Here is a 16,892-nt window from a genome sequence, read left to right as displayed (position 1 = left end):
AAACTGGGCCATCGCAGCTTCTGAACGTTGAAACGTCTCAGTCTCAGTGCTGTTGAGGCTTTATGAGGAGGAATCTCTTCTATAGCGGGTACATCTTCTTCCTCTGCTGCTATTTGCTATTCCAATTCAATGAGGTCCTCATTAGTTAGTTCTTCAGAATGTGATGCTAGCAATTCATCAATATCCTCTATGCAGTGTCTAAGTGGCGTTTTTCACCCATTTCAACAACATTTCTGGTCACTTCCCAGTATCCATAAAGCCTTGGAAGTCATGCACAAACATGGGATACAAATTTCTCCAGACACCATAGCATAGTGGTTAAGGTACAGGACGAGCAAACTTTGGAAGTAATTGTGGTAATTTTGTGGAAAGTTAGGGGTTTACTCTTGGGACAAGACTTTAATTCCTTCAAATCACAAGTGTTAAAATTGGACCTTTGTGTCCTAATGGAAACTGTCAATGGAAATTAAATATGGTCTTGCCCGGATCATTCACATATTCCAAACAAAAGAGTAAACTTTTGAAATAAATCTTTGAGTAAGTACCATCAATTGCTTCCGGGAATGTTCCTCCTTCATCTTGTTTCTTCAACCACAGTCCATCCCTCCACCCATTACAAGTTATCTGTTTCTCGCCAAGGTTCTCCATTTGCCCACTGAGCGTATTTCATTTTAGTTCCCAAAGTAGCCTTTAAACTTGGTGCAAACAAATATTCATGCACTTGAAAATAGTCATGCTATAGTGAATATTAACAGCTAATTTTGAATTATGTTTTGACAGCTATTTCAGACAGCTGGTTGAACAGTTTGAGGTTCAGTTACAGCAGTACCGACAACAAATAGAGGAATTGGAAAATCACCTCGCTACTCAGGCTAACAGTTCTCATATGACCCCACAAGGTTTGGATAATTAAAAAAGTTCAAATGTTTTGCAGTACAGGTAGAATGGTGATGAATGTTAACGAAACAATATGTTCTACCATTTTACTATAGGGTGTCTGACTTCCCCAATGTATAGGTGCATATGTAATTAAGTTTGTTTGCTGTAGTGGAGTGAGAAACTGTTCTTCCCCCATGGAGGGTTAAGTTGAAACACAAATAAAAAATTCTCAGTGGTTAAGACAGAGCAAAGAGTCAAATGCAAAAAAGGGAAATCAGGAGTTTGAGCTTCCACCCACACCCTTTGACAAGTGCAATTTGTATTTGCATTTCCTCTTTAGAACATTTAAAGATAGAACTTCCAAAAACACGCAACAAACTTGCTAATCTGGAGTACTGTGAAACAGAAGCTCTCCACCGGTCAGGTAACATCTGTGAGGAGAAGATAATAGAGTTTATATTACAGGTTTATGGGCGACACGGTAGCATAGTGGTTAGCACTGTTGCTTAGAGCTCCTGGGTCCCAGGTCAGGTTCCCGGTTTGGGTCATTGTCTGTGCAGAGTCTGCACGTTCTCCCTTTGTCTGCGTGGTTTTCCTCCGGGTGCTCCGGTTTCCTCCCACAGTCCAAAGATGTGCAGGTTACGTGGATTGGCCATGTTAAATTGCCCTTAGTGTCCAAAAAGGGTTATGTGGGGTTAATGGGTTAGGGGGTAGAGTGGAGGTGTGGACTTGTGGGGTGCTCTTTCCAAGGCTGGTGCAGATTCGATGGGCCGCATGATCTCCTGCACTATACAATTTATGATCAGAACCTGTTTAATCATCCGTGCAGCATATCCTTGTAACTTGTGTCCCATTCTAGCTAATTGTCCAAGTATACACATCCACTCGTGGAAGAAAAAGGTTCTAGCCTTGCATAACAGTTGACCCAAAGCTAATTGTCCAAGTATACACATCCACTCGTGGAAGAAAAAGGTTCTAGCCTTGCATAACAGTTGACCCAATTTTGTATATGTCTTTTTACTTTGCAGTCACAGTTTTAAAACACCAATTTGCATTGATCATATCCATCGCTTTCATCATTTAAATAAATTCAGTTTTTAGTCTACTATAGCTTAACATCTTAAATCTCAGAATTGCTTTCATTCTTCTCCAAAGCTTCTGTTGAAATTTATAATCACATGCTCTTAGTGAGGTTCGTGATAGAGAGCAGAAAAAAATAATAGTGCAGCATTTAAGAGCAGCTTGTCAGAAGTAATTAATGCTCCTTATGGGACCACAAATCTTTTCAGAACAGAAAGAACCCTATTCAGCTTGTCTCCGATTGGCAGTTTGTGACAAGTCTCAATGTCACCATATATTAGTGTCTTGAATGAATACATAGAAATTTACATTTTAGTTTGCAGATAACACTCAGTTGAGAGTCACAGTAAATTGTGTGGATGGGAACAGGAAAGGATATGGTCAGACTAGATGAGAGTGCAAACCTATGAGGAAGGTTACCCATTTTTGATCTAGAAGAGATGAGGTGAAATATTTATTTCAATGGTGAGAGACGAGGGACCATGAGCAGAGAGGTTCATGTGCACATCACTATAAACTGGTAATCTAAAAGGTTAATCGAATATTGGCCTTTATCTCAAGGGAGTTGGAATTCAAAGGTGAAGAAGTGATGATTCATGTGTAAAGAGCTTTGATTACATCCTCTCTGACATTTTGCATTCAATTTTAGGTGTCAACCATCAGGATAGTTATACTTGCCTTGGAAGTGATAAAATGCAGGTTCACCAGAATGATACTAGAGCTTAAAGATGGGCTCCATGGGTTTGGCTTGTATTCCCGTGAGTTTAGAAGGTTGGGGATAATTTAGTTATCATGTTGAAAAAATTCAAAAAGGTTACAAAGGCATACTGGATACATTTTAACCAAGGCGTAGAATCTAAAAAACAGTTTGCTGGAACTGTAAAAAGCACTCTTTAGACCATAGCTTGACTACTGTGTAGAATTCTGATCACTGCATTACAGAGGGTTTATCAGAATGTTTTTCCAAGACTGGAGAGCTGGAAGACTGGAAATGTTGAGGAGGCTGAGGGAAAATATCATTGGGGTGTATAAAATTGTGACGACCTATTTCCCTAAGAAGATAAGACGAGCATGGGGAGCTGGAAAGTAAGATCAGACTGGATAGCTTTTTTCTGGCTGGCATGAACCTGATGGGCCAAAGTGGTTTCTTTCTGTGCAGAAAATGTTTTTATTTATTTTACTCCTTTATAAAGTCCTGGAAATGTTCTTGGATAGGAACTTGGAAAATGTATTTTCTGGATAGAGATTTTATTTAGAGCAGTTGTTTACATGGAGACCTACATATAAAATTTGTCTCTGACAAAACCAATAATTTGAAGAAAAATTGCTATTTGTTGAACTTGAGGGAAATCAGTGGGACGATATTGTATACTTTCTCTCCACTTCCCAGTTTCAATATCAGGCCTTGCCAGGTCAGAGGAGTGTGTTTACAAAAGTAAAGCTTCCATTTTCCCAACAGTCTTTTTTCAATTTTTGTCAGGAATTGAGAGGAAAATAAAACTTGGCTGTGTCAGTAGCTGGGAAAGTGGGAATAGTAATAGAACAAACATCCTAAAGAGGAGATTCCAACATTTTGGCTCAACTTCACAAAGTAGCTATTACTCGTAATTACCTTCCCCCTTGAACAGAAAAAAAATCAGTATAACAATCGGACAGTGCGATTCTTGAAAATGTATGAATGTTGATTAAATATAATTGTATTTGTCTATCATTCCTCCACAATAAAATACTTAGTCAATGCTTGCACCTGAATAATGACCAATGTGTCGTTGGAGAGTGCCCATGAGCCATGCCTCAGAGAAATCATCATCTTTGGAGAGAGGGATAACATATGGCAATAAACATTAAATGAACAAAATATTTGTTTTGATTTTTGCTGTTTAACTATTTTTGTCATTCTTACAGACTTATCTCTTGCAATGCAGAAAGTATACCAGACATTTGTAGCTTTGGCTGCCCAACTCCAGTCAATACACGAAAGTGCAAAGGTAGGGCTTGAGTTTGAGTATTTGCTTATAGTCTTGAAAATCCGAAAAAGTTAATATTTTTGAAGGCTAACAAAATATATATATATAGTAGCTGTTGATAATATTTAGTGGAATAGTATGCTAACTTCCTGTTTAGCATATATTCATGAACAAAGCTAATATCTATGGAAAAGTTATTCCAGGAAGTTATGGTACTACTGAAGAAAATATTGCTTGAGGTTTGATTTCATATGTATTTGTATATTAAAATCAATGGGTATTTCACCATATTCCATTTCAAAATACTTTTTTTAAAAACCCTATGACAACTTTGTGTCCCCAAAAATCAATGCCTGAAGGTGGTGCTGTGATGCTATCATAATAACAATCCTGGTATGTAACTGGTCTCAGTTTGTAAGCCATTGTTCACATCCTTTCCATTTAGTGACTTGACAAAAATATTTGCTCAAGCCCGTGCTATGATTATCAGTTGATGTGCAAATTATTTAGAATTCTTATTGCTTAGTGTTACGCTGCTCCCCGTTATTTTTTTTAGATAAATTTGGAGTGTTTCATTATAAAAATGATTTACAGTCCCATTAAAAACGGTGACCTTTTAATAAGTTTTGAGAAAGCCAGTGCTTGCTACGAGTTTGAATAATTGAGCCTCCTCAGCAGTAATCTATGCAATACCTCATTGAAGCACTAATGTTCCTAAAATCATAGTTAGTAACACTTCTAAAAAGCAGCATGAGAAAACATTCAAGGATCCAAGGATTCACTTTCCATTTTAGTGAATAGTCACCAGAGTAAATAAGAGAAAGTATTTCCAATGACAGAAAGATCAGGAACCAGAGGACATTGATTTGAGGTAAATCATAAAACAACCAAAGGCAATATGAGGGGAAAACATATTTGTAGCAAGTTGTTAGGTTGGGGGCTGCAGGGCTGCACGGTGGCCCAGTGGTTAGCATGAAATTGCCCCTTAATTGGAGAAAAAAAGAATTGGGTACTTTAAATTTCTAAAAACGGATTGGGAATGCACTGAAAACAAATTCAATAATAACTTTTTTTTAAAAATTTGACAAATACCTGAAGAAAACTTGCAGAATGACAGGGAAAGAACAGAGGAGTGAGATTGATTGTATTGCGGTTTCAAAGAGCTAGCATAGGCACAATGACCAAATGATAATTTTTGATTTCTTGCATTTTGGTTATATTCCATTTGGGAAGGGAGAAACTGAATCTGCATGCAAAACAATTCTTACAGCACCATCATTCATCATCCTGATTAATCAATCTTCTGTGGTATTGTACATGACTAGTCTTGGCCAAGTACTTATTTAGGTCAAGCAGAGAAACTGGACTGAAGGGTATGGGGTTAGGAAGGTGAAATGGGAGTGAAAGAGAGGAGAAGAGACTTCTTAAGTTGTGAGATCACGATCCTTGCTTTTAATTATAATAGGAGACCATGCAGTTTTACTAAAATTGGGAACTCTTCACTTGGCATGAAATTACCCATTCCACCCATTGAAGTTGTCCAACATTCACTTTTCAAAATACATCTATCCCACTTGGGGACCTCCTTAACCACTTCTGCTGTAATACATTGTGGTTGACTATTAAATGCGCTCTGAAATGGCCTAGCAAGCCACTCCGTTGTATTCAACCGCAAAGAAAACACAAATCGGAATGAAACCGGGCAGACCACACCGCATCGACCTAGGCACTGGAAACGACAATGGCAAACTCAGCCCTGCAAACTCTTCTTAAAAAAATAAATACATTTAGAGTACCCAATTCATTTTGTCCAATTAAGGGGCAATTTAGCGTGGCCAATCCACCTAGCTTGCACATCTTTGGGTTGTGGGGGTGAAACCCATGCAAACACGGGGAGAATGTGCAAACCCCACACGGACAGTGACCCAGAGCACGGATCGAACTTGGAACCTCGGTGCCGTGAGGGAACAGGGCTAACCCACTGCGTCACCGTGCTGCCGCCAAAGTCCTCTTTTTACTAACATCTGGGGGCTTGTGACAAAGTTGGGAGAGCTATCTCCCAGGCTAGTCAAGCAACAGCCTGTGTTGCTTGTTATGCTTTCCCTTAATTTGCTCTGTTTTAATTACCTTTGCTCAAGAGTCGCCAGGTATCTTTCTGATACCACCACAAGGTTCAAACCGAATACTGATCAATGACTCGATACACCAGTTAGTAAGTTTGAAATCAATGCACATTTATTTACACACACAGTCAATTATTACTCATGCATAAACTCTACTCGCTAAACTACAACTACTACTAAAAGCCTATACTTGGCTTCGAACTGGTATAGAATAGTAGCTAGGAGCGTCTATCTCGTAGCGTGCGTTGACCTTAGACTTACTTGGCTGGTGCTTGGCGGGCCTCTCGTCACTGAGAGCCAAATGCCAAGGTGAAGATGGAGAAGCTAAGAGTTCTCAAGAGCGAGAACTGACCTTGGGGATTCTGTTTTATAGCCCCCAGGGTTTCGCGCCCTTCTGGGCGGACCCTGGACTTGGTCCCAATTAATTGGACCATGTCCCAATCATTTGTATCGATTCTCTCCAATAACGGGGTCGTTCCCTGATCGTTGGGCGGGCTCTATCCGTTGGCCTGCCTTTGTTTTGGCCTCCACTGGCGCCGGGAAGTCTGTCCTGGTACCGATTGTTTCAATGTTTCTTTTTGTCCCCTGAGATAGCTCATTACAATGCTAATGGCTACTAGTTTCAGTTCTGTCTGGGTTCTGCAAGTTCCAATCCACAGGAACCTTGCACCTGCTTGTTTTTCTAGTGCTGTCCATTTTTCCCTGCATTCTTTGCGAGTATCCATTTTGAAATCGGGACGTGGCTACACCTGGCATAATCATACTCATGGAATGATACTTTATAGACAATGTCCCAGACACCACTATTACTGTTCTTGGGTATGTCCTGTCGCACCAGCGTTCCAGACCCAGCAGAAGTGGTGGTATACAGTCGAGAAGAGTTGCCCTGGCAGTCCTCAAATCGAATGGACCCCATGAAGTCTCATGGCTTCAGATTAAACATGGGCATGGAAACCTCCTACTGATTACCACGTACCATCCACCACAAGCTGATAAATCAGTACTCCTCCATGTTGAATGCCATTTGGAGGAAGCACTGAGGGTGGCAAGGGCACAGAATGTACTCTGGGTGGAGGACTTCAATGTCCAAGAGTGGCTCGGTAGAACTGTTACAGACCGAGCTGGTCAGGTCCGAAAGGAGGTAGCTGCTAGACTGGGACTGCAGCAGGTGGTGAGGGAGCCAACAAGAGGGAAAAACATACTTGACCTCATCCTCACCAACTTACATGCTGCGGATGCATCTGTCCATGACCATATTTGTAAAAGTGACCACCGTACAGTCCTTTTGGAGACAAAGTCCTGTCTTGTGACTAATAGAGGTTTTTAGCAAAATTTGTTTCTAAATGTATTGGGCAATTTAAGGGTTAATAGCCTGGGGCTAAAGTGTGATTGGCTGCAGTGGTCCTGTTTTCAACGAAAAGCATTATCTTTTGCAGATGCTGGGAACTTTTAGCAGGGGGGGGTGAAATTGACAAAGGAATGTATTTTTCAGTCTGCTAATGCACTGTGGGTTTGACTGGGGACAGTCTCTGGGGAGTTGTGTGTTTTCAGCACCTGGAAATGTTTTTTTTCAGCTTGTTAGATGATGTCAGTGCTGGGTGGAGCTAGGAGAGAGATTTAAAAAAAGCTTTTGAAGCGATATGATCTGGCTGCCACAAGAATCCAGAAGTAAAAGACAATTCTCTCCCAGTAGGGTAGTTTAAAAAAGAATAGTAATATTTTAAAGCAGGACAATCTTTCTGAAGACAAAGAAGAGGTTGAAGCAGCTATTTGAAGATATTCAGCCATAGTCTGCAGGGGTTCGAACTGAGGCCCAAATCTGTTCTGCAAAGCAAATATTATTCTATGCCCTGCTGATTTTAAGCTGGATTGAGAGCTGTATGTTTCTTGTTTAATGGGGAACTGAGTAGTAGTGTTACGGGGTAATTGTAAGCTGTTCTTTTCAGGTGTGAAGTTAAAAGTTTAATACTGTATTCATAACAAAGTTTTGTTTTAAAATACCAAATTCCTATTTTTCATGCAATCAGTCCTGGAGTGAATCATTGTTACAAAATAAACTAGAATATTAGGGTTTCGATCCAGTATCCTAACCACTGTTGGGGCCTGGTCTGGGAATTTTGGAGCTTGTCTAGGGTCTTAAAGTATAATTCCTTGTTTGGCTTGAGGTTATTTAACTTAAAGGCAATGAGTATAGGTGGAACGATTGCATTCTTCAGGTTTTGAAATTTAAATAGGGAGTGTCTATGGATGGCTCTCTCGGTTGCACAAATTTTCCTGGTTGTGGGTGAGATTACTTGGGTGGTTTACAAAGAGAGACTAAAGCAAAACTCTTAGGTTTGTCGGAGAAGCTGCAGCTAACCTTATCTAAAGGGGCGAGAAAGGTAGAGATAACACAAGCAATAGCTCAATATTTAAATTTGCCAGAGACACAGCCTAAAGCATTAGAATAAGCCAAAATTCAATTACAAATAGAAGTGATGAAATTAGAAATGAAAGAAAAGGAGAGATTGACAATGGCGGAAGAAAAGGAAAAAAAGGGCTTTTCAAAAGGAACTGGGAAGGAGGAAGATTGAGGTAGAAATGGAAAGGTTCGCAATGGAAGAAAGGGATAAGGAAAAGAGAATTTGAACTTCAGAAACTGGCACTGCAAAGAGAACATCATAACGGTTGGAGTTAAAGGCAGAAGCTAAGGATGGCCTAGAGGAGGAAGGAATGCCTCTTACTGAAAAGCTTAGATGGGATATGTTTAAATATATTCAAGCATCACCAAGATTTGATGAGAAAGATTGAGCAGCCCGTTCCATCTCATTTGGGAAAGTGGCTAAACAACATTGGCCAAAGACGCTCTGGGTAGTGTTGGTTCAAACAAAGTGGGTAGGTAGAACTAGTGAAGCGTTTGCGTCGCTATCTGAGGAGGCATCTAGGGATTATGATGAGGTGTGACAAACCATATTTTTTAAAACTAAGTTTTAGAGTACCCAATTAATTTTTTCCTATTAATGGGCAATTTAACATGACCAATCCACCTACCCTGCACATCTTTGGGTTGTGGAAGAATGTGTAAACTCCCCCCGGACAGCGACCCGAGAAAAAACATTGAGTGCATATGAACTAGTGGCAGAAGCCGACAAACAGAAGTTTAGAAATCTAAAGGAAGAACCACGTCATACATGTATAGAATTTGAAACAATTAAACAAAATAATTTTGCTAGGTGGATAAAAGCATTAAAATTAAACCAAATGTATGAAGCTCTTGGGGAAACAATTATTTTGGAGGAATTGAAAGATTTACTTCCCGCAGTAGTGAGAAATTGTGTGGACAACACGGTAGCACAGTGGGTACCACTGTGGTTTCACAGCTCCCGGGTCCCAGGTTCAATTCCCGGCTTGGGTCACTGTCTGTGCAGAGTCTGCATGTTTTCCCGATGTCTGCGTGGGCTTCCTCCGGATGCTCCGGTTTCCTCCCACAAGTCCCAAAAGTTAGGTGAATTAGTTATTCTGAATTCTCCCTCAGTGTACCTGAACAGGGGCTGGAGTGTGGCGACTAGTGGATTTTCACAGTAACTTCATAGCAGTGTTAATGTAAGCCTTTTTTTTTACAATTTACAGTACCCAATTCATTTTTTCTAATTAAGGGGCAATTTAGTGTGACCAATCCACCTACTCTGCGCATCTTTTTGGGTTGTGGGGGCGAAACACACGCAAACACGGGGAGAATGTGCAAACTCCACACGGACAGTGACCCAGAGCCGGCATCGAACCTGGGACCTCGGCGCCGTAAGGCAGCAGGGCTAACCCACTGAGCCACCGTGCTGCCCTATGTAAGCCTACTTATGACACAAATAAAGATTTTAATTATTGGGCAGCATGGTAGCACAAGTGGATAGCACTGTGGCTTCACAGCACCAGGGCCCCAGGTTCGATTCCCTGCTGGGTCACTGTCTGTGCGGAGTCTGCACGTTCTCCCCGTGTCTGCATGAGTTTCCTCCGGGTGCTCCAGTTTCCTCCCACAGTCCAAAGAGGTTAGGTAGATTGGCCATGATAAATTGCGTTTAGTGACCAAGAAAGGTTAGAATTGGGTTACGGGGATAGGGTAGAAGTGAGGGCTTAAGTGGGTCAGTGCAGACTCGATGGGCTGAACGACCTCCTTCTGCACTGTATGTTCTATGTTCTCCGAGCAAAGAGTTAAAACTGCTAGACAGGCAGCAGAAATGGCAGATTACTTCAAATTTGTTCTCAAAGTTTGGTTTCCGACATCAATTTCAATAGATGAAGGATAGAAAATGGGGAAAAGAGAAATTTACAGATGGTCAATGCAAAGGAGATTTAGTTGGTCATGTTAAGGAGAGTTTTCCTCAGATTAAAAAGGAAACCTATGAAAGTGGCTGAGATATGAGGTGTGTTTTCATTGTAATAAAGGTGGATATGTGAAGTCGCAGTGTTGGTGAATTCAGAAAAGTACTGGAAAGACAGACTTGGCAAAATAGGATGAGCCGGTGGGTTTTATTAAAGTGGGAAGACCCCCACAATTCAAAAGACGTGGATTGGCCATGTTAAATGTCCCTTTAATTGGAAAAGAAAAAATAATTGGCTACTCTAAATTTATAAAGAAAAAATTAAAGTGGGAAGAAAAAACAGTCTCAGTGGAAGAGGGACAACAGGGTGTACAGCCTGTTCAAAGGTTGGTGGATAAATAAGTGCCAGAACGTTTAAGGATTTTATTTGTGAGGGTAAGGTTTACTCCGGTGTACAAGGTGGAGTAGGTAAGGCGATTAAGATCTTGAGGAATACGACATCGAGTCAATCTTTAATGGTGAGAGATAAGGGGCTATGTAGGTTGGAAAGAGTATTGCGAGAAAAGGTGGTAATATGTGCAAATAGTGGTGAAAGCAGTAGTGTGCCACTATGTAAGATAAGATTGGAGAGTTTGGTGAAGTGTAGGAGTAATAGAAAAATTACCTTTTTCAGGGGTGCAATTTATCCTAGGTAATGATATAGCTGGATCGCAGGGGGAGTGCAGCCTACTGTGGTTGAAAAGCCAGTGGAAAGACAAACAACTGAAATGTTGCAAGTATATCCTGGAGTGTTTCCTGATTGTGTGGTAACAAGATCACAGCCACAGGTTGAGAAAGAGGAAGAGAACTTGAGGCATACTGATAGGGGGTGCTGAGGTTCAGTCGTCAGAAACCATGTTTGATCAGCTGGTAAAGATTGCGAGCAGGTTGTGGATATTTTTAGTTCAAACAAATTGGTCGAATTGCAACGGAAAGATTCAGCAATAAAGCAGTTGTATCAGAAAACATACGGAAAATCAGAGCATATTCCAGAGTGTTATTACATTAGAAATAATGTATTAATGAGAAAATGGAGATACATTCAAGCAGATGAGAAAAGGGCAGAATTTTATTGAGTGGTATTATCAGTGGGTTATCGAAAGGATGTGTTTCAGGTAATGCATGAGGTTCCAGTGGGGATCTGGTCTAGGATTTAAATAGTCTTCACATTGATGTTATCCTCTATCGTGTTGTGCGGCTCTACCACTGTGCTAATTGGGATAGACTTCGAATAGATCTAGCAACCCCAGACTGAGCATCGATGAAGTGCTGTGTGCCATCAGCGACCTCATGGCCTGGCAATCCCCCACTCGACCATTACTACCAAGCCAGGGGATCAACCCTGGTTCAATGAAGAGTGCAGGAGAGCAAGCCAGGAGCAACACCAGGCAAACCTGAAAATGAGGTGAAGCTGCAACACAGGACTACTTGCGTGCCAAACAGCATAAACAGCAACTAATAGACAGGGCTAAGCGAGTCTGCAGTTCTGCCACATCCAGCTGTGAATGGTGGTGGCTAATTAAACAACTCGCTGGAGGAGGAGGCTCCACAAATATTCCCATCCTAAATTATGGAGGAGCCCATCATATCTGTGTGATAAACTTCAGCCAGAAGTGCCAAGTGGGTGATCCATCTCTGTGCCCTCTGGAGGTCCCCAGCGCCACAAATGTCAGTATTCAGCCAATACAATTCACTCCACATGGTACCAAGAAATGGCTGAAGGCACTGGATACTGCAAAGCCAATAGGGCCTGACAATATTCCGGCAATAGTATTGAAGACTTATGCTCTGGAACTTGCCGCACTCCTCGCCAAGCTGTTCCAGCACAGCTACAAAACTGTCATCTACCCGGCAATGTGGAAAATTGCTCGGGTGTGCCTTGTTAAAAAAACAGGACAAATCCAAGCCAGCCAATTGCCACCCTATTGGTCTACTCTCCATCATCAGCAAAGTGATGGAAGGAGTCATCAAAACTGCTATTAAGTGACACTTACTCAGCAACAGCCTGCTCACTGATGCTCAGTTTGGGTTCTGCCAGGGTCACTCAGCACCTGACCTCATTACAGCCTTGGATCAAATGTGGACAAAAGAGCTGAATGCCAGGGGTAATGGGAGACTGACTGCCCTTGACACCAAGGCTGCATTTGGCCGAGTATAATATTGAGGAGCCCTCTGTAAACTGCCGTTAATGGGAATCGGGGAAAACTCTCTGCTGGTTGAAGTCATACCTAGTACAAAGTAAGTGGTTATGGTGGTTGGAGGTCAATAATCTCAGTTCCATGACATCACTGCAGGAGTTTCTCAAGGTAGTGTCCCAGTCCCAACCATCTTCAGCTGCTTCCTCAAAGACCTCCCTTCCATCATGAGGTCAGAAGTGGGGATATTCGAAGATCACTGCACATCACAGACAACTGCACAATGTTTAGTGCTATTCGTGACAAACTCATAATGAAGCAGTCCATGTCTAAATGTAGCAAGACCTGGACAATATCCAGGCCTGGGCTGGAGGTTTCCCTCGAAGTCACTCACCATCCCCATTTAGAAATATATTCCGTTCCTTCACTGTTACTGGATCAAAATCCTGGAGCTCCCTCCCTAACAGCGGTCTGGGTGTACCTACAACTCTGGGACTGTTGAGGTTCAAGAAGGCAGTTCGCCACCATCTTCTGAAGAGCAACTAGGGATGGGCAATAAATGCTAGCCTACCTAATGACAGCCACATCCCATAAATTAATTTAATTATTTTTTTGCAAACCATGTCCCTACCAAGTCCCTCACTTGCTGCTTTCCACCTCTCTCATTTCATCTTTTACCCTCTATTTGTTCCTTTGCATCTTCCCTTTCCTCCCTCACCCGTTATTTCTCATTCTTCCTCTCTCATCTCTCTCCTAACCTCTTTCCTCTTACTCTAGTTTTTTTTTCTCCAAATAACTCATCTTGACCTGTACGTTGCCCTTGTCTTATCCAAACATGTTCAATGCCACGGAGGTTTAACGAGTCATGATATGAATGGTGATGCAGTGTGGTTGGTCGTTTCTTCCTTTGCGCACTAAATTCCCAGTTTCTGTTATTTTGTAGTGAAATACTGTTCAGAAACCAGTTAATTGATGTCATAATGTAGTTGTCTTCACTGATGGAATAGATATATTTAAGAATGATCAGGTGTTGTAATATACTTTATTTGTTAGCACTGTAATAAGCGATCTATTGCTTTCATTCTATTAGCTTCAACGCAAAGTAAGCCTCTTTTACTTGTAATATCGTTTGGAGTTATGCAGTGGTGAAACTTATTTTTCTTCAGATTCTAAGAGAACAGTATCTTGGCTATCGGAAAACATTCCTTGGAGATGCTACTGATGTCTTTGAAGCAAGGCGTGCTGAAACTAAGAAATGGCAAAACGCTCCACGTGTCACAACTGGGCCAACTCCCTTCAGCATACCAAATGCAGCGGCAGTTGCCATGGCTGCAACATTATCACAGCAGCAACAGCCTGCTACAGGTCTGAATGTCTTCAAGTTATAGATGAATAGTGTTGAGACAAATATCTGGTTACAATGGGTCATACCATATAGTGAACAAGTATTGCTCTTTCTTTCTCGTCTTCCTGGATACATCTCCGTGGTCTTACTGCTGTATTAGAAAGCAACTAAGACTTTGTACTACTTTTGTATTTAAATAAAATGATTGAGATAAAATTAAATATTCATACCTGCATATAAAATTGCTAATTGATTATGCAGAGTATACAAAGCAATAATCTTAAAGCTACAAAGTACTTAATCTCTTAAATTGATGTTTCGAAGATCATTACTACAGTAATTTAGAAAATGTGAAGTGACTTTTTATACTGTAAACATGACTAAGAATTTAGTTTGAAGTGACCAGTGAGGCTTTTGAGTGTTGAATTGTTGAGTTGCCAAATTCTGACTAATTTCAGAAAATTTCAAATATTTATTGTTTTTGTTCAAAAAAACTTGATCAAAATATCGACCTAAAGGATAGCTAATGGGTGAATTTTGGGCATCTTGAGCTCCAAGTTGTTTTGGGTTTGATTTTTGCTTTAATTAACCCATAGGCCTGATACTACTGAAGGACAATATTACATACCATATCCATTATATTTATACAATGAGGTATTTTTTCCCTTCATTTATTCAAAGAGTGTTGTATAATATATTGGTATAACAATGTACTCTGCAAGAGATAGATTTGGGCTTAGGTTCCCACGTGGTATATTCCTGATTGGAGGTGAAAGGTGACCTGCAAAGGCTAGACACTTTTTTCCATAAGGATATCATTTGAGGAGTAGCTCATTCCAACCTAACTGCAACCCACCCCACAGCATGGAAAACCTGTCACAGGCCATGGCAGATCCTATGCCCATCAGTGGCGCAATGGGTTGACAGGGAATTTTTAAATGGCCTTGATTATGTTTGAGTGAAATACTCCTCAATAAAGGTAGCAGATTCCCATTGCAGGTGCTATTCCAAACTGAAACAGGTGCCAGAGGTACAAAATTAAACTGGCATTTTTTCTTTAAATTGAAGTTTCAGGGATATAATTTTAGGAAAATACAGTGAATAAAAATACTATATGTCTATCTTGTGTGAAGGTGTAACAAAAGTTTATACCAGGCTGGTTCTACAATAGTATTACCATGTTGGTCTTTTTTAAAATAAGTAATTAGATACAGCAGAAAGTAAATTATGTTTACAAAAGAAAGGAGGTAAAGGAGTAATTAACCAGTATTAACATGCTGCATTTTCATATACTTGCACCAATAAGATTCTGCCTTGTTTAACATATTCCAGAGCAGCGTTTAAAATGCAAGTAACTGAAATTGGCAATTTCAACCACAATCTTTCAGTTTTGTACAGATTTAAATATTTATTAACTTGTTAGCTCCCCAGTCCCCCCCACCAGTAAAACTGGCTGGTTAGTATGTGTGATAAATCAAAATCAAGGTTCTTTAATCAAATGTGAAAAGTAATCATTGCTGTAACAGCAATATAAACATTTAAGTTAATTTAACTTGGTATAGTATTTACAAAATGAAGCTGCTAAAATAATGCGCAGGTAAGTTCATGCACTTAATATGTGCTAAATTTTAATCCGTAAATACAATTTTTATAACTTTGCTTTCTGATGAAGCAGTAACAAAATTGTTGTTCTACTGAAAAGTAAGATGTCTTAATGGCCAAAAAAATCCACTTCTGCCTGGTATTGTAATGTTACAAACGCACTATGCGATACTATTTCTTTTATATACAAACACGCAGTGCCACAGTTGCCTTCCGTATAACACTAGATAATGATACTGGTTTGATTATGAAATCAGTCTTTGTAAATTATATATTATACAGTACTGCAATATCTGTAAAACTGTTATGTTAAAATCATTTGTGCGTTTGGCTCTTTTCGTTGTTCATTGAAATCTTTATATGATAAAAAGAGACAGTGTCAGTTTACTTGACCTAATATGGAGGCTGAATTATTGAATGATGTTGAAGATCAAATTTGCTTAGATCTCTTCAACTTGAACCATCTTACAATTAGCGTACCAGCAGTACCTAAAAAGGTAGATACTAGTATTCCTTATTTGAATATTCAAAAATGATTTGCTGTATATGTTAATTTTAAACTGAAATATTTATTGATAGCCGCAGCTATTAAAAAATATATTTTATATATAATATGAAATTGTTTAAGAATAGTCAAAAGTTTTAAAATTAAGCCTAAATAGGCACATAAAATGATTCTGTCTCTTTGATTAAGGATTTGATCCATAATTCGCTTATGTTTCCTGGCTTTTCTTTTGGCTTAATTTACTATTTTCTAGTTCTCTACACCAAATTCTCTCTTTGACACTTAAAAGTCTTCTAGATTATCAGAATACAAAAGCAATATTATGTTCTACCTTTTAAGCAGGGCAAAATAAGTAGTGTGGTTGAACTGTGAAAGTCTGGATATGTTTAAATCTACATTTGGAGTGTAAATTCAGTGGTGCCTTTTCAAACTGCGCACGCAAAGAAATTCACTTCTCGTTTGTAACTGCCTTGAGAACATGGATGATTTATTCCCTCAGTTTATAAAAGTTTGCCTAATTTCAAACTGTAGTGCACTAAAATCAAGAGTATAGCAATTATGGTTTAAAAAAAATGAAAATTGCATTGTTATATTGCCATGTAATTGAGATGTTTCAAAACTAAACAATAAATTGAGCCGTGAAAGATCTTATTGTCTTGCTTCTTTATGTATTTTGTTCATGTAAGAAGTATTACTAAATTCATTCACAAATAAGTGCAATGCATGTAAAATCTATCTATTGGGGTTTTGTCACTGGATCTAAGCTTTTTTAAAAAGTAACATTTGGAACACACCATTAGCTTATGCTGACCATATTATATATACTACAGTACTCATGAAAAAGCAGGGAGAAAATTGTTGGTAGAATAGTTTTGATAGGGTTTTATATGATTCAGTTTGCGTACCATTAAGGTAGATGAAT

General features: G+C 39.7%; 1 protein-coding gene across 3 annotated transcripts in view; it reads left to right on the top strand.

Annotated features, from left to right (window-relative positions):
• nup58 (nucleoporin 58) overlaps positions 1 to 16,892 on the top strand; it is an 80,868-nt gene that overhangs the window by 37,205 nt on the left and 26,771 nt on the right. For all 3 annotated transcript variants that reach the window (XM_038817705.1, XM_038817706.1, XM_038817707.1), the window contains exons 11-13: positions 781 to 899; positions 3,865 to 3,947; positions 13,685 to 13,883. In XM_038817705.1, coding sequence (XP_038673633.1) covers positions 781 to 899; positions 3,865 to 3,947; positions 13,685 to 13,883 — 401 coding nt within the window. The remainder of the gene's footprint in view (positions 1 to 780; positions 900 to 3,864; positions 3,948 to 13,684; positions 13,884 to 16,892) is intronic.

This window comes from Scyliorhinus canicula, chromosome 14, assembly GCF_902713615.1.
Source record: "Scyliorhinus canicula chromosome 14, sScyCan1.1, whole genome shotgun sequence".
NCBI classification, from domain to species: Eukaryota; Metazoa; Chordata; class Chondrichthyes; order Carcharhiniformes; family Scyliorhinidae; genus Scyliorhinus; species Scyliorhinus canicula.
Note: the sequence above shows the minus strand (reverse complement) of the source record. Positions and strands in the feature narration are given on the sequence as shown.